Here is a 25,600-nt window from a genome sequence, read left to right as displayed (position 1 = left end):
TCAACTCTGTAGCTCGCCTGCGGTAAGCGTCGAAGTTGTCCCCTTTGAGTTTATGCACGTTGCCTTGTTGAACAGCTGTGTAACTAGCCGGAGAGCTGCGCACTTCTGCGTAGATGCTGCAACTGTGCCTGCTGTAAGCGGAGGTTCTGGCAGTGCTTCGAACATCAGAACGTCTCCTGGTGGAAATGGTTCGTCAACAGTTGCGTCTAGTGGCAGACGGCTTAGCGCATCGGCGTTTTGATGTTTGCCGCATATCATCACGCCTAGTGGAGAAAACCAGTTTCTCCCTAGAAGGCTTGATCCTGTGCCCTTCACAACAAGCAGAGGTAGCGTATGGGTCTGGCCGTTGTAGTTAACCTGCACGTTGGCAGAGCCCAATAGTGGCAGATTCTGTCCTGACCACGTTCGCAGGTGCGTGTCGTCTTGTTGCAGGGCGGGTGCGTCAGATGGCCATGAAGTTCGGAACGTGTCCTCACTGATCAGAGTACAGGCTGCGCCGGAGTCCACCTCGAACTTAATCAGCTGGTGATGTACGCTTACTTCTGTAAAAATCTTCGGTCGCGTGCCGAGATTCATGGTGTTCAGGTCGTACAACACAGATGGTGTTGCTGATGTTGTTCCATGGCGATCAGATAGCGGCGTATTCTCTGAGGCGTTGACGCTGTGATTAGGCTGGGAAGGTGACTTTATCTTGGCAAGTCTCCGTTTCGTAATGCATGCTCTTTCGATATGCCCTCGCTTGTGGCAAGAATTACACGTGGCTGACTGGAATCGACATCCCTGGGGGTTGTGTTGGTCGTCACACCGCCAGCAGCGTTGTGCCTTTTTGACCGATTTTACAACAACAGAAGGCTTGCGCACCTGGTTGCTTGTCTGGTGTACCGGCTCGGTGTTCCGGCGAATCCCTCTCTGCTGGTGACCGGCGCTCTCCGCTCGAACGGCGATGTCGTAAGCTTTGCTGAATGTGAGGTCCTTCTCAGCGAACAGGCGCTGCTGCAGTGACTCGTCACTCAGTCCGCACACAAATCTGTCGCGTAACATCACGTCCAAGGGAAGCATGGTGGTGTTAGCAGAAGAAGCTGCGTCTTCCTCCTGCCCGGTAGCTGTTGTCGACAGCGTTCCAAAATTGCAGTCGGCAGCGAGCTTCTTGAGCGCGGCTACGTAGGCGCTCACAGTTTCTCCTCCCAGTTGATCTCGTCGTTGGAAGCGAGCCCGGCTGTAGACCTCGGATGGCCTTGGGTCGTAGTGCTTTTGCAGCGCTTTTACGATGTCGTCATAAGACACTGCCGCTGGTGTGCTTGGCTGAATAAGGGCGCAGACAGTATCGTAGGTCTGCTCCCCGCACAGCGTCAGCAGGTTGGCCCTCTTCAAGGCTGGGTCTGTGATGTTGTTAGCTTCAAAGTAGAACTGAAGGCGTCCAACCCACGATGACCACGATGAGCCGTTGAACTCTGGTATCTGATTGGGAAACCCTCGCGTAGCCATGGCTTGTCAATAGCGTTGCGTAGCGCGGGTCGAATCCACTTTCTCGTCGCCACTGTCGTGTCCGGTCGCTGTGTTGAATGCAGCGAAAGACGCACACGGTACTTTAAGACTTCGTTTATTTAAAGCCGATGAGGGTGCGACCAGCGTCGACCGAGGCAGGAGCCGAACTGGCCGCCCGAAGAAAGGAGGGAGTGGAGAAGCGTCCACGGCAGGGAGTGGCTTCCCAGAACAGGAGGAGGGTGCGGGGGCGCACCGTGGGGGGGCATCCGGAGGGTGCGGGGGCGCACCGTGGGGGGGCATCCGGCGACAGCGTGCGACGAGGGGCAAGCGGTCGTTAGGAGGAGGATGCGAGTGGTCGTTAGGAGGAGGATTGAGTGGTCGTTAGGAGGAGGATGCGAACTGTCGTTAGGAGGAGGACGCGGGGGCGCACACACACAAAAGCAATAAGGGGACACAACAATAAGCAAACAAGGGAAGGGGAATGAGGGGCTCGTTATAAATATGAGAGAAGCCAACAGCCACAGAAACCCAGGGGCACGGGATTTTTTTTTAATTCATGTATTTATTTTGTGGTGTTGATCGATTTAGAATATTACTAAATATGTTATCGCTTAAAGCTAATTGATAGAAAAGCAGAAGAAAAAACAACCACATGCCGCCGGTGGGATACGGAGTTCGTGGGTTCGTATCCCACCGGCGGCATGTGGTTGTTTTTTCTTCTGCTTTTCTATCAATTAGCTTTAAGCGATAACATGTTCAGTAATATTCTAAATCGATCAACACCACAAAATAAATACATGAATTAAAAAAAAAATCCCGTGCCCCTTGGTTTCTGTGGCTGTTGGCTTCTCTGATATATATATATATATATATATATATATATATATATATATATATATATATATATATATACATATATATATATATATATATATATATATTACTACTACTGCTCTCATTTTTATCTTTTTGCCGCCGTGGTGGCTCAGCGGTTATGGTGCTCGGCTGCTGACCCAAAAGACGCGGGTTCGATCCCGGCCGCGGCGGCTAGAATTTCTTTGGAGGAGAAATTCTAGAGGCCCGTGTACTGTGCGATGTCAGTGCACGTTAAAGAACCCCAGGTGGTCGAAATTTCCGGAGCCCTTCACTACGGCGTCTCTCATAGCCTCAGTCGCTTTGGAACGTTAAACCCCCTAAACCAAACCAAACCATTTTTATCTTTTTATCTCTTCAGTGAAAGATCGAATGGCAGCGATCGGGAAGGTCAGCTGGTGGCCCAGAACTTTACCTTTAAGCGAGTTCGGAAGTTTTGCGAAAGGTTACTACGACGAAGGTACGTTACCTTAATCCTCTGCATGCTCGCTGTGTGGCATGGGAGACACCTCACCGATACCTCGCAACATTTTGGGTCGTCATTTCATTGCCTCTAGAGGAGTTTAAAAAGCGCTGCCTGGTGATGAATGTAAAACGTTAGCGCTGATGTGTTATTTATGTGGCTTAATTCTTCCCAATGCGTCGTTTCGCACCGTCGGCTTTCAACGTACATCTTTTTACCTTTGCGACGCTATTATCATAACTGCACAACATACCCAGAATCCAAAAATCAGTTAGAATGAATGGTGCGTTAATGGCTATCTATGCCATAAGAACGCCATGGTCGGCTGTGGAGAAGATTCGTCAACCTGTCTTGGTCAGTGAAAAGTGTTTGCCGAACATACATGGTCTGTTCTGAAAGTAGTAGGACTCATTTTTTTAAACAAAATTTATTCAGGAGAATAGTACAAACGATTACAATTTTTCAAGGCAGCACCCTTCCGCACCTACACGCTGCTGCCAATGAGTTTTACAGTTTTCGTACGCCTCCAGGAACGCCTGGACCGGAATGCTATTTAGCTCCCTCGTCACGGCCTGTTGAACCACCTCTACCGATCCGTGATGTTTCCCCTCGAGCGTCAATTTTATTCTCGGGAATAGAAAAAAGTCTGGCGGGGCCATGTCGAGGCTGTAGGGGGGCTGAGGCAGCGTTGTCGCCTTGTTCTGGGCAAAAAATCGGGGTCCTCATTCACATGATGAAGAAGATCCTACCGGTTGGCCATTTCCTCCTCTGACAACACTCCCGGCACCAACTTCGCGCACGCTTTCCTCATGGATAAGTTTTCTGTCACGATCTCAAAAACTTGGGTTTGAGGAATGCTCAAGTCATCAGGAATCATTCTGATACTCATTCTACGATCAATGTTAAGTAAATGTTTCCCTCGCTACACATTTTCGTTGGTCTTGCTGGTCGAAGGGCGTCTGAAGCGGTCGTCTTCCTCCACTCTTTCCTTACCTTCTTGGAAAAGCTTGTTCCGCTCAAAAAACACCTGATCTACCCATGGAAGCGTCACCGTAGGCCCCCTTAATCATGTTGTGAGTCCCTTTGCCCGTTTTACCAAGATTACTCAAAAATTTGATCGCGTATCGCTGATCCAGTAAACGCTCGACGATTCTGCGTGACGAGACGTTTCGACAGGGGTTCACAGTAGAAGCGACCTCCTCTCTTCAACACCCGAGAGCCGACTGCCGATTTTCCCCAGCATTCCCAATATCCCCCTTCAACGACCCTGCGCGCGCAGACCACCTCTCGTCCGCCCGTTCGCCCAGGAAAAAACCAGTCCTACTACTTTCAGAACAGACCCTGTAAGGTTAGTTTTGCGGCTGAACTCGACCAAGCAAGCCGACACTTACCTCGCAATCACATACTGAACACGGGATTAGGCGGGGAGCCACAGTCTACTTATAGCCAACGTTTCGACAAGAAGCTCTCTAGTCGAAACTTAGCCTAAGCACACTGAGTCTCTCCACTTCAAGCCCTGTTATTTGAGATTTGTATTCTCAAGACACCCATCTTTCTGCCCCCTCTGCTATAATTTATTCGTTTGTTACTATCGCCAGTGAACTAACACTCATGTACACATGACAGTTTTTATAACACATAATTTTGGCGGAGAAAAATGTAAAAATACTCGAGAATATCTCTGACATGAACATCAGCATAGTGAACAGCCATACAGCGTTCCTACATTCCGCTTAAACCGAATAACATCTGCATATCACATTGTGTATTATGCATTGTTCTATAATAAGGGAGTAATTACTCATCCAAGCGCTGCCATACGGCTACAAAGGAAAGCTATACAGCTTTCTCAGAAACTTCGTAGTTAAAGAAAAATTCGTCCTGGTCCGGGGTTCGAACCCGGGACCACCGCTTCACCGGAGCAGTCGCTCTACCAACTGAGCTAACCGGGACAGCAAGCTTATGGTAGGGCCCGAGTTCGAACCCCGGACCAGGACGAATTTTTCTTTAACTACGAAGCTTCTGAGAAAGCTGCATAGCTTTCCTTTGTAGCCGCATGGCTGCGCTTGGGTGGATGCCAACGAGAAATTACTTCCTTATTACAAATTTACTCCACCTCGGGGGATTCCCCTATATGACCAGCATTGTTCTATGTACATCAATGGTGTATACCGAGAGAAAAGAATTGTATATTAGAACAGATGCTACCAGGTATCTGAGATTAGAAGAGATAATAAATGTCGGATGTACATTTCTGGTAGATATCTAGCGAACCCGATGATCACACGACGTTCTGGTAGTCCAGTTAAAACCAAAGCCTTTCAACGCCGCATCTTCTTCGGCAGGGGACTGGGCGCGGCTGTTTGCACAGGCCACGTCCGGCACATACAATGTCTCGAGTCACATCAGGGTCATGAACAATGTGACGGGAGTCTTGGTGCTCCTGCTTGACAAGAACCAGATGTCACGTGACGACGCCCGGCTGATCATGTCTTGGAGCTTGGTTCACAGGATTCTCCCGTTAGCCAGCGGCAGCATAATGGCCGCGGACGCCTTGAGCGGATATCGAAACCGGCAAGACCGCATACCTTACTCGTGCTTCAAAAGGGTCTCCAACATGATGCCTCTCGCCGCAGCCCATGGTTGGTTCAACACAGGTTAGTAATGCCTTAAATATGTTTTAGACATAATTAAGCAATTAACGAAACTCAGACCCATTTACTTGGAGCACCACTTGACGATCGCTTTAATTGGTTGCATGGTTACTAGCCAAAGTGCACTTGGCACCATTTGAAATTCGCGCTCTGTGACGTCACGACCATTTCGACCAATTGAAAAGCGTGAAATTTCTTTCGACAACTCCTGGTTACAACGATGAGACATTAAAGGCTTCCGCCTTAAAAAAAAAGACTTGCTACGCACTACGCAGTCAGGGCTGCCTTAATCCGCTGTCGGCGCAAAGGAATATCTCCTACATGAACAACAGCATAGTGAACAGCTATAGAGCGTTTCCACATTCTGCTTAAACCAAATAACATCTGCATATCACACTGTGTATTATGCGTTGTTATATAAAGTCTATAGACTCTATAGATAAATCCTAGAGAACAGTTTATACGAAATACAAATACTATAGACAGTTCATAAACAACCTATAGATTTATGGTCATACACTTTTAGTAGACATTTATCAATAGACAATCTGTATGTAGGCTATGAATGGGCAAAGAAATATCTATATGAAGGCAATAGAGTCTGTAAGAAGTATATAGAATCTTTGTAGGCCATTTTTGTAACGGATTCTATCTTCATTTAATATGACAGCTCGACACTGCGCTTTGTGGATACAATGAGCGTTTTGCTGTTGTGTGAGCATTCTATTATTCCTTATGTTTACGCGGCTTTAGTTTCTCCGAGGCGGCTTCTTTGTAGACCATTTTTATAAGGGATTCTATCTTTTATTTTTTACGATAGCTCGACAGTGCGCTTTGTGGATTAATGAGCGTTTTGCTGTCGTGTGAACATTCTCTTATTCCTTATGTTTACGCGGCTTTGGTTTCTCCGAGGCGGCTTCCCGGTTCGGTGTTATCCCTCCCCGAAATTCTGAAATCTTCGGACACGCAATTGTCGTATGATGTTTTCGCCTAAAGAAACCATCGAGTGTAGCCATCGAGTACAGCCATCTAGTGTAGCCTGAGTGCAGCCAATGTCAAACAGCAAGTTAACAACCGCAAGCTCTCAAATGAATTCACGCCGTGTGTGCTGGCTACGCGGTCGCCGAAGCGGTTTGATTTTCAGCTCAGCCGTCGAATCGTCTACTTTGTGGAGGCTGCCGGATTTAGGAAATTGCAAAGAGCTTGTTTCTTTACTTTTAGTACGCGCTCATGCAGACACGAGCATGCGTCCATGTCGTCAACATGCGAAACGCCATGCAAGCGAGGAGTCTACAGGGTTTTCTGCGCAGTGGAAAGGCGGAAAAACGCTCTTAGGTGCGGCGAAAAATATGGCAGACATGCCACATGTATGCACCACAAGTTATCATTTGGCTCATTAAAGAAAAAGTTTCCCAGCGCGGGTCATCTCGTACGTATTACGCAAGGCAGGATTATCAGCGAGATAAACTTTCAGCCAGCTGATGCGTGTTTGTTAAGATTATTCTTGCATCCCTTGCAGACAGCTATAGCCTCCAGGCGGCAGACTAGAGTTGGGCGGATCGTACCCTGATTCTTCTCCGCTCACACCACAGAAACATGTCCAACATTTCTGTAGAAAAGTTTTGAATATCCCAAACTGTAAGGTACTTGTACGGAAATATTGAATGTAATGGTCCATTCTTTCCAATATGCAGCAAGATCTTTTTTTATGTTGTTTCCATTGCTTGCATCGATCAGTTATTACTACAATATAAAACCAATGAGGAACGCTTTGTACGATATCACAAACGTTAACAGCGAAAAAATGGAGGCCTCTCGAGCGGAGATCTGAGGATATATTGATTATTAGAGCGATATCTTACAATGTATGAGGAAACTGCGTTTACAAAGTATTTACCGTTGAAAAAATGCTTTTGTCCGGCCCTATTGGGTTTGGCAGTTCACAAGCTTAGAGGTCTCAACGACTGCAAAGTCAATCATAACAGATGCCTACGGATGCACTTAATTGGTTGGTTGGCCTCAAGTAGAATGGCGCATACCCACTACGGGGGAGTGGCCAAGACACGGGCGGTGAACTGCAAACTGCGTAGTTAACAAGCACTCGATTATTGACAGCACACTCTATAAACAAAAAGGAGTGAAAAAAAGAATAAGCTGTTCTCTCCCGCACTCCTTTCTTTACGAGGGAGTGTGCTAGAGGACAAGTTACTCCTTTGTACTCCCATTTAGTCTTATTAGTGCTTTGAGTGCAGCATGGAGTACAGAAGTGACTTCGCGTTTTTCTTTTTTTTTTTTCCAATGGCACTTGACCTGACGGCGATCCTATCCTTCTACAATGGACATGCTGTTTCTTAGTGGTCCCGCCGCCAGCGCTGGCCGAAGCCAAACGACTGGGGAGGAATATTAAACGGACCCTATTGAGGAAGATATGGAAAACAAGATGGATCCGGGGCGCCCTATGGTGCTTGATGACCTCCAAAATTAAGGCGCTGACCCTTGTTATTGGCTACCCGGACGCTGTGGCCAGTTTGGCCATGCTCGAAAACTTCTTCCGTGAGTATCAAGAAAAGTGACAAGCGACTGGTCCTCATCATTTGCTTGCCTTCTCAAACCGTCTCCAACATTCTTGGAGAAAAATTTCGAATATTGAAATATTGTAAGGTATTGTTTTAAGGTAACGGTCCGTTCTTCTGATGCATAGGAAAATCTTTTAGAGTGTTCGCATCACTCGTATCGAGCAGTTGACTGCCATAAAAGGGAACGCTTAATAGCGAAAAAATTCAAGCCTGCCGACGGGACGTCTGTGGATATATTGAATGTTAGAGTGAAATCTTCCAATAAAAGAAAAATGGCTTTCGTAAACTGGTTCCCGTTCAAAAATGCTTTTGTTCAGAATCGTTCGGTATGTGGGTGCTCAAAGTAGACTCGGGATCTTTATAACACAGAGTACTACACAAAAGTTGTTTTTGTGCATGATGTATGCGGCTAGGCGGACGCAAACTGTGACAATAATTGTCATCGTAATATGAGTAATTAACTAAATGCACTAATTAACTCTTTATTCGCTGTAATTAGCATGCATGTTTATATTGAAAACTTACGAGATAGTGGCACTTCTGACTATTCTATTTTGTACAATTTTAGTAAAGCCCGCCCACGTCCTGAGATATGCACGTCTAAAATTTCAGCCCAATCCGTCTAATTATGCAAGCGAGACCGCGGCACTCGGCATGACGCCCCTCTTTGTTGTGACGTAGCTGTTGCCTATATGGAGCTCCGTCTGACAAGAATGTGGACCCACAGGAGACGGTGATCACTATTCCTTCTTGGCCAGCGAAACCGAAGAACGACTTTTTGGGCGACGAGAGGTCTGCACTGCTTCTGTAATCAGTTGCTCTTACAGTGGGTGATAAGACATGGTGGCGCTTTACACTTCGCATACACTGCTGACCAAGAGTGAAAAGTAATCACCTTCACCTGTCACTTCTCAGAGAGAGAGAAAGGAATTTTAATGAGGAAAAGGTGGAGAGGTCGGCCGGTGGTAACATGGCCCTGGCCTGCTACTCCTCAGCTGCATCACACCGGGTAGGAGCTTCAAGGAAATGGCGCAGTACCTTTCTCACATATCTCGGTGGACACCGGAACCGCGCCGTAAGGGAAGGGAGGAAGGAGGGAGTGAAAGAAGAAAAGAAGAAACAGATACCGTAGTGGAGGTCTCGGGAACAATTTCGACCACCTGGGGATCTTTAACGCGGACTAGGTGATTAAGGGCGGGGGGGAGATATCTGTTACAACCGCCTTTGGCGCTTGAGCGGACGTGGTTGTTGCGACGCGTGTCTGTTCTATCTTTCCTTTCACATCTTTCAACTCTCTTCTGTCTGCACGTTGTAGCGATTGTGGCTCAGCTTGGAGGCAGTGGGCAAGGCCGTGCTCTTTCCCTTTCATCCTTCCTTCGGTTGCTACAACGACAACAACATGCACTAACATGTTGCAGTTGAGGTGTACGTCCACCGATTGGTGAAAGAGTTTCTGCGGCATTTCGTTTTCTCAAAATAAGAAAACCGCTCATTTTCATCTGCTTAACCGGCAAATCATTCCCTCTCTTGGTGTCATACTGATTCCAACGAAAGCATTCCATTCAAGAATGAATGTTTCTGTTAACTAGTGGTACTTTTGTGGCCTTCATTCGCACAGTGGAGTTCCCAGACGTGGGCGACAACTTCACCGCTCCTTTTCTGGCCTCGCATCGTCTGATGACGCTGCGCAACTTCAGAAAGGGCTACCAAGTAGACTGGGACATAATCAAGGGCAACGCCTACTACGAGCCAAACCGACCGGCAGTCTATGTCTACGGCAACTTGCTGCAGGCCCCGGTATTCATCCCCGATGCTCCGGCTGCTGTCAACTATGGCGGCCTTGGACAGGTATTGTCGTTCGTTCGTGGGCTTGTAGGTGGCGTCGCGATCTTATAGGCTTATAGGACGACAACTTGCACTTGCCTGTTTAAGAGCGGAAATTTATTTTTGTTCGTTTTTTTTATCTTTAAGTTCAGTTGTTGTTCTCCTTTCTTTTACTTTTTTGCATCTTTAATTGTTTTGAGATCGCTGCGGCTACCCGCATTGGCGCAACGTGAAAGCAAAACGTCCGCATACTATATCGGTGCCATGGCTATTCTGACATCCAAGTGCTCTATCGACGTCCGTATGGCTATTATGACGTGTTATTATGTTCTTGGCATTTAATTAACTAATTGCTTCATATCAACAAAATTTGGAATTTAGCGAGATTTGTTCACCCGCTACCTAATGCAATCAAACTTTTTTTTCATACGTCTTTATAGAACGACATGAACATGTGGACAAAATTTACTGACTGCTTTTGATGACGCGTACATACTCATATAATGCCTTCGCATTAAAAATGCAGAGCGAAATGTTGATAGCGAAGTTCAAAGTGCGTAATCAACCTTCTTTTTTTTTTTAAATTATGGTCCTTTGATTAGATGGCAGAGGGGCAGCTTGTCCGAAGAGTGTAATGGTAAACTTGGTATTGAGTTAGGGATTAATCACTTATTAGCATGCATCAGAGCGAAGCCGCGCGGCAAGAAAAAAGGTCTTTTCTGTAAACTGTAGGTTAGATAAGACAAAAAGAAAGCCCTATACCCCTTCTTGACCAGTGAGCGTACTAACCCGTACTAAACCCGTTAACCCCCCGCCGCATTGGCTCAGGGGTTACGGCGCTCGGCTGCTGACCCGAAAGACGCGGGTGCGATCCCGGTCACGGCGGCCGAATTTCGATGAACGCGAAGGTCTAGAGTCCCGTGCACTGTGCGATATCAGTGCATGTTAAAGAACCCCGGTGGTCGAAATTTCCGGAGCCCTTCACTACGGCGTCTCTCATAGCCTGAGTCGCTTTGGGATGTCAAACCCTTTAGACCAAACTAAACCAAACTAAACCCTTTAACCACCAACCCCAAGCTGTGCTCGGGACTGCCAAAGATTAGTTACGATCGACAGTTGCGTTGGTTGCAATTTTGAACACTATTATAGCGTCGTCTGAAAAAGAGCCTCACAGCCTGACAACACTCATTTTCGGCCCAAATCGCGAAAAGATTTAGGCGATTTTGATAAGGTTTACGGGAATTAATTTCGTGGTTAAAAGACTAAAAACCCAATAACTACGACGAGATCACTCCCAAGGGAGAGGTCTTGCTTAGAAGCGCGTCACCCTGTTGGAAACTGTATTAGCGCCATAGCGTTAAGTCTCGCGTTTAAAGGAAAACCCGGAGTCGTCCCGGGGGCGTTGTAGTGTCGAGAAACCCCCGCCACGCAGGACGTCACGCTTGGTTAGCTGGAATGAAAATAACCGATGGTTTAGGTTTAGGGTGTTTAACGTCCCAAAACGACTCAGGCTATGAGATACGCCGTAGTGAAGGGCTCCGGAAATTTCTACCACCTGGGGTTCTCTAACGTGCACTGACATCGCACAGTACACGGGCCTCTAGAATCTCGTCTCCATCGAAATTCGACCGCCGCGGCCGGGAATGACTGAGTGAGGACTTGTAATGGGAATCAAAGGTTTGCGCATGTCTCAAACGAAGTAAGTCTTATAAAGCAATTGAGTTTGTTTGAAGAAAAATTTCCATAAACTTTAGTCAGCATTCGCACCCACGACCCTTGGGTCACCAGCCAAGCACAGCACCAACCAGAGCACATAGACACGTGGACTTAAGTCAGGTACAAAGGGGGGGGGGGGGGGTGATATGCGCGTGGTGTTGGCTTAACTTGAAGTGTAGTAAAATGGCAGTTTGGGCGAGTTGGTTAAGCATCTTGTAATAAAAACAGCGCAAGGACACAGGACGAGGCGCCGTGTGTGTGGACACAGGCGCCGTGTGTGTCTACTCTCCGTTCTAAAAAAAATCAGCGCCGTGTGTGTCTACTCTCCGTTCTAAAAAAATCAGCGCCGTGTGTGTCTACTCTCCGTTCTAAAAAATCAGCGCCGTGTGTGTCTACTCTCCGTTCTAAAAATCAGCGCCGTGTGTATCTACTCTCCGTTCTAAAAATCAGCGCCGTGTGTGTCTACTCTCCGTTCTAAAATCAGCGCCGTGTGTGTCTACTCTCCGTTCTAATCAGCGCCGTGTGTGTCTACTCTCCGTTCTAATCAGCGCCGTGTGTGTCTACTCTCCGTTCTCGTCCTGTGTCCTTGCGCTGTTTTTATTACAAGATGCTTAACTTGAAGGTTAGTAATGTGGCAATTAGTGCAGTGAACACCAGACGTGCTAATTAAGGAGATAATAACTAGAGCAACATTATGTGCCGCCACCTGCAGCGCGGAAGACTTCAAAGACAAGAATGTTTCAGAAAACTGCGTTGGGATAATTGCGATAAATGTGCGAGTATATACAAAGAACAGCGAAAACCATTGAAGGGAGCCATTAACGCTGTCGGTTTATACCCTTGAAGGTGGAGTTTAAGTGTGCCCCTATTATTTTTTTTTTGTCCCGCTTGCGCAAGAGTCGAGGACCCTAAACTCGGGAAATTGAGTACGTTGCGCGCGCATTCCTTAAGGATCGATTTGAAATAGTTTGGCGCGTGTGAACCACGCTATCCCATATGCTCGCTTTATTCTGGCACTATATTCCGCAGCGTCATTCGCCTCTCCACTTTTTGCAGGTTTGGCACTGCTGCTACGAACTACTGAGATGGAGTATACACACAGGCGCTATTTGGGCTATGAATAGCGCTGATAACACTGTGCCCGCTGTTTTACAATAGCTGAGTGGCCAGGCGTCAGGCGTAGGAGTTTTAGCCCAGTGGCTTATGTTCGGCAGCTTTTGACACATGCCTCGCGGTCCTTTCAGGATTAATTTGCGAGAGGAAATCAAACTTATAGCTTTCTTCGAGGCGAGGGAGACAACGGTATCTATAGTACCGCGGCTATCTTGAACATGACGGGAATGGTTCGTGCCCTATAGCGAGGTGTGTCGCATCTCGACAATCCCATCTGTCATCTCACCGATAGCCACCTACTACAAAAAGACATTGATGCAATATCCACATGGTGTGACACTTGGCTCATGCCTTTGAACCTGGAAAAATGCCAACTCTTGTCGTTCTCCCACAAACGGATGGTAATTCAGCATTAATACACCATCAACGCTACCCCGGTTGCCAAAACATCATCCTACAAGTGTGATCTTGAGTCAATCCCGTCAAAACAATATGCTCCGATGCCTCACGTGTTCAGGTTATTTACGGCGAAACCTCACATCAGCATCCACGGAAGTGAAAAAACTGGGTGATCAAACTTTCGTCCGTCCCAAACTAGAATTTGCATAATAAATCTGGCACCCATCTCAAGCCTACCTCACCGCTGAACTCGAAGCCATCCAAAATCGTGCAGCCCGGTTCAACACTTCTGAATATTCCAAAGAAATCAGCATCACTGCACTTAAACGCTCTATCTCCCTGCCCACTCTAAAGTCGCGCCGCATCATCTCCCGCCTTAGCCTACTGCATAGCTTCTTTTACCACCCTGCTTGCAGACACCCTTTGCCGCACCCAGCGCTCAGAACGTCCAGTCGCCTAAGCCACAGCCTCCCCATAGCAGGTATTAGGAGCCGCACTTCAGCTATGAACAGTTCATTTTTCCCTGACGCAATTACTCTCTGGGATGCCCTACCTAGCGACATAGTTTTATGCGACAGTCGCAAATCATTTCGCACAAAACTCGCCAGTCATTTCCAAGATGTGTAAGCATTTCATCTGTGTTAGCATCAATCATTCATTGGCTTTCAACTTTGCTTGCCGCCGCACGTGAATTTCTTGCTTTTTCCGCATCATCCCACGGATACCTTGATGCTCCCTATTTTGCTTGTCTTTTATAATTTGTAGTGTTTGTGTTAATTGTGCCTGCCTTCATCATGCTTTTATTTACCCCAGCTGTAGCCCCTCCTTATGTAATGCCCTCACGCCCTTAAGGATGAAATAAATGAAATGAAATACAATTGATTTTTCTTTCTTTGCTTTTCGGGGATTGCAGGTAGCTGGGCACGAAATGATGCACCACTTAGACCCCGAGTTCGTATTGCTCGACAACTACCTTCGGGATGTCCGCTTTGAGAAGATGCCCGCAAAGAAGTTGTATGCCGGGAAGATTCTTTGCCTGCGCAATACTTACTACCAGGTACGCCACCGTGACAACTCGAGCGATGCACGCGGTGACAAGCTTATAATTTACAGGCTAGTGCTCAAGTCTGTTCAAGAGCGGAAATGCCAAAGCCTTTCTCCCTCCATTTTTGTCTTTTTTTAGTCATTATTTTTGTTTTTTTATATTTATTGTTTGTTATTCTTATTTCTACAATTATTCTATTTGTTGTTTTTCTTTGTATTCTTTTTCATTTCTGTTCTTTTTTCCAAGAGAGGACTGTTTCCAGTAGGATACAACTTGAAAAAACAGCAGTTGCTAACACTGGGCCGCGGTCCGCGGCGTCCTGTATTACTCCGCTGGACAATCGCAGCAGCAAACAAAAATTTTAAAGTTTGACTGTACGAAACAATCCACGTATAAAAATTTTATAGTATAAATTTTTCTTATGATAAACTTCTTGCTTAGGTAACAAGAAACGTTTAAGCAGCAGACTGCTTTTTCGTCGTGGGGAAATTCTGTGCGCTGAGGCTGAATTTGGGCGGAGCTTCACTGCAGTCTTAAGTTGTATCCGACTATAGCCAGTTTAGCCAATGTATGGACTTTTATGTGGCTAGTGTTTGATTGGCTATGGATCTGTCTAATCGGACGAACACCACTGATGAGCCGAGAAATGCTTTCGCGTTAGTACGACGTGTCAAGAATCGCCGTCCATGTAGTGCCCTTATAAAAAAGGTCTATAGACATCCATAGACTTTTTATAGACTCTATTGACTTCCCATAGATATTGCTTTTTGTCTATTCATAATCTATAGACTGTCTATAAACAAAAGTCTACTGCAAGTGTATGGCCATAAATCTATAGATTGTTTATAGACTGTCTGTGGCAATTGTATTGCCTATAGACTTTTGTCTATAGAGAGTCTATAGACTGTCTGTGGCAATTGTGTTGCCTATAGACTTTTGCCTATAGACAGTCTATAGACTTTATAGACAGAAGTCGATAGACACTCTATAGACTGTCTAATACTTTTTTTTGTAAGGGTGGAGGCCCCAGAAAATATACTGCAGTTAATCTGGACGCGACCCTCCTCTCGCAGGCGGAATCAGAGAGCCGGGGAAGGACACTGAACGAATTCATCGACTCGGAAGGCTTCGTCGATTATGCGGGACTGCAGGTTGCCTACGAGGCTTTCAAGAGCCTCCCGGAGAACGAACGCGTGGCGACTGTGCCGGAACTCGATCTCAGCGCAGAGCAGATGTTCTTCGTCTCGTACTGTCTAAAGTGGTGCAGCACGGCTTCAGGGACAAAGCGTCACCCTAAATCCTGGTACTGGCACAGCCGATCCCGGTGCCTCGTGCCCCTGCGAAACATGCCAGAGTTCGCTCAGGCGTACAGCTGCCAAAAGGGTGACAGAATGAACCCCGAGCAGAGATGCAGCTTCTGGTAGTTGCGCGAGGCTCGAATAAACCCCGAAGGGAAGCTACACTGCCTTTTTTTACTTACTTACCATACGAAGCTGCCATATATGCTAAATAGTCACCAATATGGTAAACGCGTTCTGGCACTGCAGCGTAACGCATGCACATTTCTTCGATCTTACCACGTGTGTCCGCGCTGCTTTTCTATATTTTGTTTTTACCTGCACGCGGAAGCAATGCAGAAGGTCGACAGCTGACCGGGAAGGCGACGGACATCACCTGACCGGCTGGGCTAGCAATTCGTACCACGTGATTATTCAAATTTGTCGAATAACTGCCGGGGTCACGCGAGCTGGAAGGCTCTCTTTCAGCTCATGAAACGTTCCGTTTTCAGTTAGCGAGGTCTCTTTTTTTTTTCGCTAGCATGCCGTTTACTATCAATAGAGACAAACTTCAAACTGTCCTCGATCTTTCTTTAAGTCTTCCTTCAAGATGTAAGTATTGCTTTTCCTAGTCTGAACTCGTCCTTGCTGTATAGCTGGCTCTGCTCCCCCGGTGCCGTAAAGCTAAAAAGCCTCAGAACCAACACTTTTTCGTCAGCTAGAAGAAAAGGTTGGCATTCAGCACTTTTAAGGGAGCTTCGGATAGCTTTCGACCGTCTAGGGGTCGCTCGCGTGCATTGACATATATCTCTGACGTAGCACAGCACAAGGCCATATGGTTGCCGCTACTCTTTGGACCCCGTTGCTTAGCAACTCAAGCCTTTAGCTATTACAACAAGACAGCAGGTCGAGCTGAGTGGCTGTCGGGGCACACAACAGCGGAAGTGACCTAGGGAAGTGCATCATTAAGCACAGAGGAGTAGAAATGTACGCATGAGTTGAGGTTTGGCCAGCACCAACGCTGAGTGCCAAAGCATCTAAAGCACGGCAGGACTAGGAAGGAGAGGAGAAAACAAAGGAAAAACACGAGCAGACGCTGTGGCACTGTGAGTAAAGGATTAATAATAACAATAATAATGACAAGGCACGACCTGTCAGGACAGGGGTCAAACAGAGCAGGTCACGACAAGTCAGCTACAATCAGTCGAACAGTACTTAGTGTTCCGCGATCCCTGACTCTCGGGTTGCCAGCAGAGGAAGGACCAACTATTCAGAGAACTTCTCATGCCTCTGCTCAGAGGAGAATATTCCTATGCCTCTATGCTGCCTCATGGAACGCTCTAAGAACTAATGTATCTTCGCCAGTCTTTAGTCGCGGAGGTCCCGTCCCCCGTCCCCTAGGCCTGCGTGCCAGGGGCGGGGAGTAGGGGGCCACCTACATCGCTAGAAAAAAAGTTTTAATCATCATCGTCATTAGATGTAGACGCAAGTGTTTAATAACAAGAGTATCCAAAAAGAATTGGAAGGCAAACAAGATTACGGAGAGAGCAAGAAAAAAGTGGAAGGGGACCGGTAGTAATGGACGGGTTCTCTAGGGAACGAAGCCTTTATCATAATAAAATGTGACGGAATACTAAAACGGTTACAGTAAAGGCGAAAACAAGAGGCCCATGATTGTAATGATGATGATGACAGTAGTGACACCAAGGAAGTTTCTGGCTAGTGAAGAGTCCTGAGAAGGGCGGTGAACACGTTTGTAAATCGGTTCAAGAGTGCAGGCTGTAGCGCGGTCAGGCGTCGGCATCCTGAGAGATGTCCAAGTGTCCAGATACGCGCTCAAGTGTCCATCCACATATGACCTTTGGACAGACCTTACTAGTCTTCTTTTTGCAGTGTTCCCTGCTCGTGGCACGCGATCTGTGAAAACGAAGCAGCTCGACGCCAAAGCTCTGACGTCACAGGTAGTGAAGCCTTGTCTTCCATCGTAGCGGTTTCTGCACTCCGCTCTTACGCCTTGACCGCATCCCTGAGCCTACGTGGACAAGCCTTCTTCCACCAGAGCCTCATCCTCTGACCATCCTTCGTTCAATGGATCCTCGGTTCTACCCCGGTTCTCCCTCAGGTACGCACAACGGCTGCTACCGTCTTGTAGGGTTTAAGCGTACCTTAGCTGACGCCATATTAGAGCGAAGCTACGATACAGTTCGGCTTTGTTTACCAATGCGCCACTGTAAGTAACTATAAATAAACACAGTGTCTCCTAGCTTAAGTGCCATTTATTCGAATAAGGGCACCGGTGTGAACGGGTGAATCGCGTCGCTAAAGAACTCAAGGATGACGTAATAGAGGTATCTGCCGGAGCAAGGGCGCGAAGCGACGAGAATAGGATGGCGGTTCTGGTATCGTTGCGGTTACCTTATCCTCAGCAGCCAGTTTTTATTTTTTCCACATTTGTTCTCTTCGCTTTCTCCACGCATGGCAAGTGACCAGATGGCAACGTCCTTCGCCATGTGCATGTTGTGCACTGAGCAAGTTGGCTTTGCAATGAATGTCATTTGTTGCACGTGAAATGTCCCTGTTTTCAGGCACACGGAAGAAACGGCTATTTTCGATCAACGGTGCCGACATAGCCAATATCATAACGTTGTCTCAGGGCGATGTCAAATTTCCTTGCCATGGCACCATTTGGCACTGGCACTCGGCAGTGGGATAGTTATCCTCGCCATCTTTGTGCCATTGGGGGGAGGGGGGGGGGAACTTTCTCCTAACATCCTGATGTTTTGACTACACTTGAGCGATTTTTTTTTTCAATTTTGTTCACAGTGCTTTCGGCAGTGTCGCATACTCAGGGCCTCTTAAGGAATGATTTCTGTTCAGCGCTAAACTGAACAGGGTTTGACCTCCGTTTGTGGTCTACGTTTCGTTGCAGGAGACCCATCGGAGGAGTACGTCATGTATCCGATGAGTGGTTATCCCTCCCCTTATGAATCGCCATCATCAGGTAGGTGTGAAAGATTGTTTGAAAGGCGCAGTTAGCAACAACACAAGGCTTTCCTCTCGGCAAGCCTGGAAGAGATAGTATTCGGTGTACATTTTGGGAGGTAGGGCTTGACAACACTCTGCCGCAGGGCTTAAGGCTTTGACTTGCGTGCTTTATCTTGCTTTCAGGCGTAGGTTAAAGCCAGACAGATAAATATTTGTCATAGTACGACACACAACGTCACATTATCGGGACTGCACCATTGTAAACACTGTAACCCGGACGGCGAAACCTCCTTGCAACCTCTTTAGTTGTCCCATTATACGGCGAAAAGAAATACTTCGCATGAAGCATAAAAGTAATCAGTCGATTAGCGTATCGATGTAAACTCCTAAATACTGTATGACCGGCCTCAAGGTGACACAATAAGCGACCAGTGCTTCCCTGCCTTTATGTGTGCAGGTCAACGTGGCTGAAACCTACATAGTCACAATAATATAACACCGGTCGTATCACCCTCGCAAGCCTCTTGCTGTATTTCATCCACGCTTATTTTCTTTTCAGCCCCAATTCCTTACGACAACGGTTCAATGCAAGACTCAATTTCGGCCACAAAAACAGAGTAAGTCTTGGCTACAGGATCGGTGTTGCAGGGAAGCTGTTATACCGAGGATAAACCTACATTTGCGAAGAACCGAAAAACTCAATTACGTTAGAAGAAGGGGGACCCAGCGTAAATGCTGTCTGAATTAAAGCTTCATTAGGAGAAGCGTAGTTCGCGAAAAACATCATGTAACTATATATCGGGAAGTCAAACCGTAAATAACGGAAAAAGGAAAGAAGAAAATGGAGACATCGCTAAAACTTGCAAGTAAATTGGCCATAGGAGGCCTTATAAAGAAAAATAATGAAAACCAATGTTGAATTTTTTTTGTTCCCTGGATAGTGCTAGGCTTTAGTGGAGGGCTTTAGTGGAGGGAATGACGTTCCAATTTGCCATTAGAGGCACAAGCATAATGGTGGACGTCGATTTTGTGCCAGCGGCAGTGAGTTGGATGCTTTCGTCTGCTAAGCTAGAAATGTCAGTATTAAGCGCCCTATAATGACCTGCTTTTGATGCGATAGCATTAATAGCCTCAAAGGGCCGAAATGCGACGTCGCCATTAAATTTGCCCATTGGCTGGAGGGAAGTGACGTCATGAGACCAGATAATTCTTATTGGCCTGAGGGAAGCGACGTCATGAGACCGGAGAATTCTTATTGGCTGGAGGGAAGTGACGTCATGAAACCAGATAATTCCTATTGGTCTGAGGGAAGCGACGTCATGAGACCGGATATTTCTTATTGCCTGCAGGGACCAGGTAATTCGTATTGGCTGGGGGGAAGTGACGTTTCTAGGCAAGAAGAGATGCCACTTCCACTAAACGCATCAACAGCCTCTAATGATAATGCACTGCCAGCACAGTGTATAGTCAGGTGTTGATGTGAATTTTTCTTTGTAGCAACATACGCTCTCGTCAAAAATGATGTGCCCTTCAGTCTTGGGGCACTTCTGCGTCGCAGCAGGACACATCGAAAGAGTCTTGGCAGATGTGCGTCCTTATCGAGGGCTCGCAGGGGTTGATGGCGCTGTCGTGTTTAAAAACCTCTTTGGAGGAAATTGACTTGACGCGGAGTGCCAGCCAAAACATTTAGGCACACTCGTCTTAGTCCGCACTACTGCGTTAAGACTGGGATAAGCTATGGGATATAGAGTGATGCAGAGCGAAACATTGAGGTACTAATTCTCATGGTTCACATCTCTATATGGTGCGCCATAGCCTGGGTTTTAGGGTGCTGTAGTATCGTGGTACGAAGGTTTGAGCTTGGGTCGCGGCCGTGATCTACCGGAGCACAAGTACACACCATTTGAAACACATGTGCTCCTCTGCCCCCTTTGAATCATTTGTGCTGTGCCTAATTGTTAAGGTGTTCTCCTGTTTTAGTCATCCTGTAATTGAAGATTCTCTCCGCTTTGCTCATTCGACCTCTATCTATCTGATCGAATGCCAGCTCTTGCTTACTTGGACAATCAACTCTGCGTCACGAAACCACGTGCCCTACTACTACTACTACTACTAATACTACTGCAAGTTCAGGGATTTTAGTAACGTTGCCGACTCACACTTCATCGCAGGAATATTTCATTGTTAGCATAACTCATTAGTTATGTCCTGAAGTGCACGCGCGCATCTAAGGGCTTAGCTCGACGCCTATCATGCAGCAGCGGCTTCGACACCAAGGCGAGGATGTCGGTCGTGATGGTCGGCGTGGTGTTGATCGGACTCATCGCAGTGGCGGCCATCATCTACGTGGAAACATTGCGCCCCGGTGAGAACCATCACGTGATCGATGAAGTAGATGCAAGGCAGTCAGCCACGCCCCTTACGAGGCGCAGCCTGGAAGGCAGCATGCGACGCTGCTTCTTTGTGTGTACTAATAACGCTTCAAGCGGCAAAACAAAAAAATTACTTCGTATTTTCTGGAAGGAATTAGTAGAGCGCCGGCAGCAGCTGCAGTGAATGTTAAGAAATAAGGGCTTTGATATGCGTTGTAATCCCTTACGTATTATCCCCTAGCGGGGGGACTTTAAAGTAATTAAGTGAAGAATGCACCCTAGCGTCGATGTATAACGTCAGAAAGGACTGAGTGAACGGTAAGAAAGTTGGCGCTCAAGACGGACGGACAGCAAACTATCAGAGAAAGTCGTGATGCAGGTTTGAAGTAAAGAGACTCAACGCCGTAAACTTGGCCTAATAGCGGTAATGGTAGCAAAGTGCGGCGATTATCATTGCACTGCACGACGAACTTTTCTCGTTGGGGTGCAGGAAAGCGGCGGCTAAGACTTTGTCTCGTGTAATTATCATTGAACTTGAGGCCTCGAGCCGTAAGAAGCTTCCCTTATAAAAATGGCCTGTAGACTTACTCAAGACTTCTTATAGACTCTATCGCCGTCCTGTAGATATTTTCTTTTCTCTGTTCATAGTCTGTGAAGTGTCTATAGACAAGTCTACTAAACCTGTATGGCTATAAATCTACAGATAATTTGTAGATGGTCTTGGGATTTGTGTTGTATGCAGACTAGTAAATACGATTTGTCAATAGAAAGTATACAGGCAGTGGGAAGAAATTTTAGTAATCGTTTCGCCCGCTGCGGAAGCTTTCGCACGTGTAGTAGTGGAGTCCAACACAACTGTGCTCAGTGCTATTCCCAGTGCATGATGTATGGGAGCCAGAGGCCCTCGCTTCAGAGCTTGTCGCCATGTTGGCAACCTTCCTTGCGTGTCCGAGAGTCAGGTCCTTTAAACTTGAATAGCGTTCGCTACTTCAACGTACTCATTTTTGCCCCAGTCTGTAATAGCGTTTAGAAATTCACACTGCGAACCTAGCAATTTCTCTAACAAGCTTAATCTCTTTGCATACATGTGCCTTCGCCTTTAATGTCTGCTGCGACGCAGATGACAGCAGCGGTGAAGGTGTTGGCGGCGAAACCTCAGGCAGCAAAGGGATTGGCGGCGAACCCCCCGCGCCAGTTCCCCAAGGCTCAATTCCCAGACCAGAAAGTAAGGAGCTGCCGCCTTTCTTCCCAGTAATCACTCCAGAGTCACCGAGAAATATTGTTTGCAACGTGCAGCCACTTCGGGCATCTCGAAAGTTCAATATTTTAACAACCTTTTTTAAGAAACTTTGCTCGAGGTTCTATGTATCCTTCCACATAAAGGGCCTTCATAAAATGCGGCCTCAATACAGTCAGGGGCGTATCTGTGACGTCACACTTCCTCTTCGCACCGAGAAGCGAAATCGAATGAAAGCGCCACCGCCACGTTTCAATATCTAGGACTTTTTGAAGCGAGACACTTTGGAAGGCGGTAAAACAATCTTACTTGAGCTAAAACGCTTCTAAAAATAGCAGTTACGATTCTAACCGAAGTGAGCCAAAACATATATTCCTGCTACCAACGATTATTACATGAAGAGTTTAGTTTTTCACTACAATCGGTTGTTTAACCGGTGCGCTTATGTTAATTTTCGCACTTCACTAACGATTAATCAAGTGTTATCGACAAGGCCTTTAGGTGCTGTAACCGAAAAAGTGAACCAGTATTCAATGCTTTAGGTGTACTCCAGTGTCGGTTGCACTATAGTGGGATACAACTTAAAAAAACAAACAAAAACAGCAGTTGCTAACACTGAGCCACGGTCCCCCGCATACTGTATTACTCCGCTGTTCAATCCCAGTAGTAAATGAAATCATCTTTTAAATGTTTCACTATAATAAACAAACAGGTATCAAAATTCTAGATTTTGTCATTTTTTTTTCTTTTGATTAACTTCTTGTTCTAGTAACAAAACAAGTTTTAACAACGGACAAGTTTTTGTCGAGGAAGAATTCTGTGTGGGGCGGTCCTGGATGGGGGCGGAGCTTCACTGCAGACTTAAGTTGTATCCGACTATATGTTGAAAGTTCGACGCAGTCGCCTCAAAATCAAGTGCGAGTTTGCCTTAAAGTCGGCACTTGCTCTAGCCTACATAGGCTACATGACCGGAGATCGCTTATGCGACCTTGCCTTGTAGGGCGCGGAAAGCCAGCTATCGCTATATATATAAAAACAGCCGAGGTTGAGTAGTACAAGAAAAATTACCTAAGACACTTTGGAAATTCTAAAGTGTGCTCGGCGAAAGCCTTATGGTCAATCCACTGCCGCTTCCCCGAACCGCTTGGTGCGGAATCACTGGGCCGCTCCGGAGCCATGCGTCTCACTCACTCGACTGCAACGAGTCGTCTGGCGAAGGAGCGGTGGTACAGATGCCACCTCCGACGCGCGCGCGCTCTTTCTACCGCTACTGTTTGACGTCACGGTTGCTATGCACAGCTGCGCCCCCCAACGGCGCGCCAGTTGCTAAGGAGGGGAGGAGGTTGCGCCGCTGCGCGGAGGAGAGGCCACAGTTGGCACGATTCCAGCGCACGGACGGACACCGCGAGCATGAGCCATTAAAGGCTTTCGCCTTAATATATGTGCCGCACGGTAGCAAGTGTTCTGCAGGGCGCGTTTATACTCATACGAGTGCCTTGCGAGTCAAAGGTAAAGCGTGCGGAGTAGTCAGATGGTTGCCTACTAACCTAAAGCTCCTTGTCCTTGTGTCTTCAGTCGTGACCAGGGCGACGACTACGTCCACGCCAGGAAGTACGACTACGCCCCGTCCGAGTGGCTTTGGGGTCGTTGCGGATTTCTACAATAGGGCACTGAATCGGAGCGTTGCACCGTGCGACGACTTTTACACCTTCGTTTGCGGTAAATTCTCGGGGGCCGGTAGTGCCATCTTCAAGGTGAGATCATTGTGTGCACCCCGTGACTGCAAATACCTGCGTAATCCTTTTAATTCAAGGGTTCAGTGCGAAAGCTCCACCGCATTCTAGTTGAGCAGCTCTTCTCCAAAGCCAGTTTCGGTGAACTATAGTGCTTTATGAGATGTCGCAGTGCTTATAATTTATTAGTAATTATAATGTGTACCATGACGCTGATGATTTGCGCATGGCAGAGACTACATGCAAAAATCTAATATGCAACAGTATTAGAAACCATTTGACACGTGAATATCATGTGACCTAGTAGCGAGGCAACGCAATAATGAATGTGTTCTCAGAACAAGCATGCCGTGAGCCGTCCCGACCGAGTGTACCCTTACTGTAGACTGTCTACAGACCAATGTTATAGACCAGTCTAACGACAATACAAATCTATGTAGAAAATTTGTAGGCACTTTATCGATTTATGGCCATAAGTTTTTAATAGACTTTTGTAATTACACAGCCTAAAAACTATCAACAGACTAGAAAAATTTCTATAGGAAAGCAATAGTGTGTAAAAAGTGTATATACAGTCTACGGACCATACTGTACGTAAGGATACAACGCTACCCCTGCTCAGCGTTTCGTGCGCCATCTTTGTCCGTATTACGGCGTAACCGTGAATAAGCTCCGTTCAAATTCCCACAAGGAATCGAGTGAATTGTGACGCCTTGGTTTTTGGGACTTCAGCCTGTAGAACAGAAACGATCAAGAATGTCAGCGTATTTGAAAAAAAAAGAACTAAGCAGTGATAAATTACAGACCGGTGGCATCCTTACCCAGCTCGCATACTTATTATAATTCGTCTGCATTAGAAGCTCTATGCAAGCGGAAATCGCAACGGTCGTCACGGGTAGACGCCTCTAAAATAGTGTACTACCTCGGATATAAAAAAAACCTTAGTGTGCCACCTGGAATGTAACGAGTTTTACTGTGTTAACCTCACATTTAGTGAACTTTTTTATGTCACCTCATATATTACAAACCTCAGTATGCCTTCTCGGATATAACAAACTCTCATGTGCTGACCTCGGATATAACGAGCCTAAATGTACCATCTTGGATACAACCAGCTTTAGTGTGTCAACCTGGGATATAAAACGAATGTTTGGCTACTAACGCATTCGAACGATTCACTGAGGACCGCTTAAGTTTTTTTTCTTGACTGATCTTGCTGAAGCTTGCGTTCGGTGGAGCCCCAGGCGTGTTTTTATGTACTGAGATGCATATCGCAACCTGGTTACAAACTAAGCACACCGTCAAGAAGAAACACGACATGGTGTGGACTTCAGATATATGAAATATATGTATTGTAATAAAGAGAATTGGGGTTTGCTGCCTCCGCGGCTAGCGCTGCCGAAGGAGAGGAAGATGACAGAAGAAGACGAAGCTGACGAAGCTCGGGTGCGCGCTTGCGAACGCCGGCCTGCTCAGCAGCACTGCTGGGACAAGGACTGTGCCCGACCACAATAGCTGTGCGAGTTTCCACATGACACTTGGTGGAGGTGCTCCTTGTTCTCCCCGTGGAACTACGCCACGATGCCCAGGATACCAGGCTCTACCACGACGTCCGACACCTCGGTCCAACCTGCCCAGGCTGTCATCTGTTCCGGTGCCGTCCGTCAGCGCGACCCGACAGTCTTCAGCGGCACTGACGACACCGACGTAGAAGATTGGCTGGCCTCTTACGAACGCGTGAGCGCCTACAACAAATGGGATGACGTCGTTAAGCTCACGAACGTCATCTTCTACTTGACTGACGTCGCCAACTTGTGGTTCCGCAACCACGAGGCGGATTTTACTACC

At 46.9% G+C, this 25,600-nt stretch overlaps 2 protein-coding genes across 2 annotated transcripts in view; both read left to right on the top strand.

The window, feature by feature from the left end:
* Positions 1-15,572, top strand: part of LOC149332483 (neprilysin-2-like) — a 35,320-nt gene extending 19,748 nt beyond the window's left edge. Inside the window, exons 8-13 of the mRNA XM_089555776.1 lie at positions 2,720-2,818; positions 5,167-5,478; positions 7,831-8,028; positions 9,670-9,899; positions 14,017-14,160; positions 15,222-15,572. Of these exons, the coding sequence (XP_089411902.1) occupies positions 2,720-2,818; positions 5,167-5,478; positions 7,831-8,028; positions 9,670-9,899; positions 14,017-14,160; positions 15,222-15,572 (1,334 nt within the window). The remainder of the gene's footprint in view (positions 1-2,719; positions 2,819-5,166; positions 5,479-7,830; positions 8,029-9,669; positions 9,900-14,016; positions 14,161-15,221) is intronic.
* Positions 15,573-18,995: 3,423 nt separating this feature from the next.
* The window catches only part of LOC149332482 (neprilysin-3-like), a 29,879-nt gene continuing 23,274 nt past the window's right edge, over positions 18,996-25,600 (top strand). The window contains exons 1-4 of the mRNA XM_089555775.1: positions 18,996-19,027; positions 20,672-20,775; positions 21,903-22,007; positions 23,595-23,773. Of these exons, the coding sequence (XP_089411901.1) occupies positions 18,996-19,027; positions 20,672-20,775; positions 21,903-22,007; positions 23,595-23,773 (420 nt within the window). The remainder of the gene's footprint in view (positions 19,028-20,671; positions 20,776-21,902; positions 22,008-23,594; positions 23,774-25,600) is intronic.

The sequence above is a fragment of the Amblyomma mixtum genome, chromosome 8, assembly GCF_055824585.1.
Source record: "Amblyomma mixtum isolate Tamu chromosome 8, ASM5582458v1, whole genome shotgun sequence".
Taxonomy (NCBI): domain Eukaryota; kingdom Metazoa; phylum Arthropoda; class Arachnida; order Ixodida; family Ixodidae; genus Amblyomma; species Amblyomma mixtum.
This window is presented reverse-complemented; position numbering and strand designations above follow the sequence as displayed.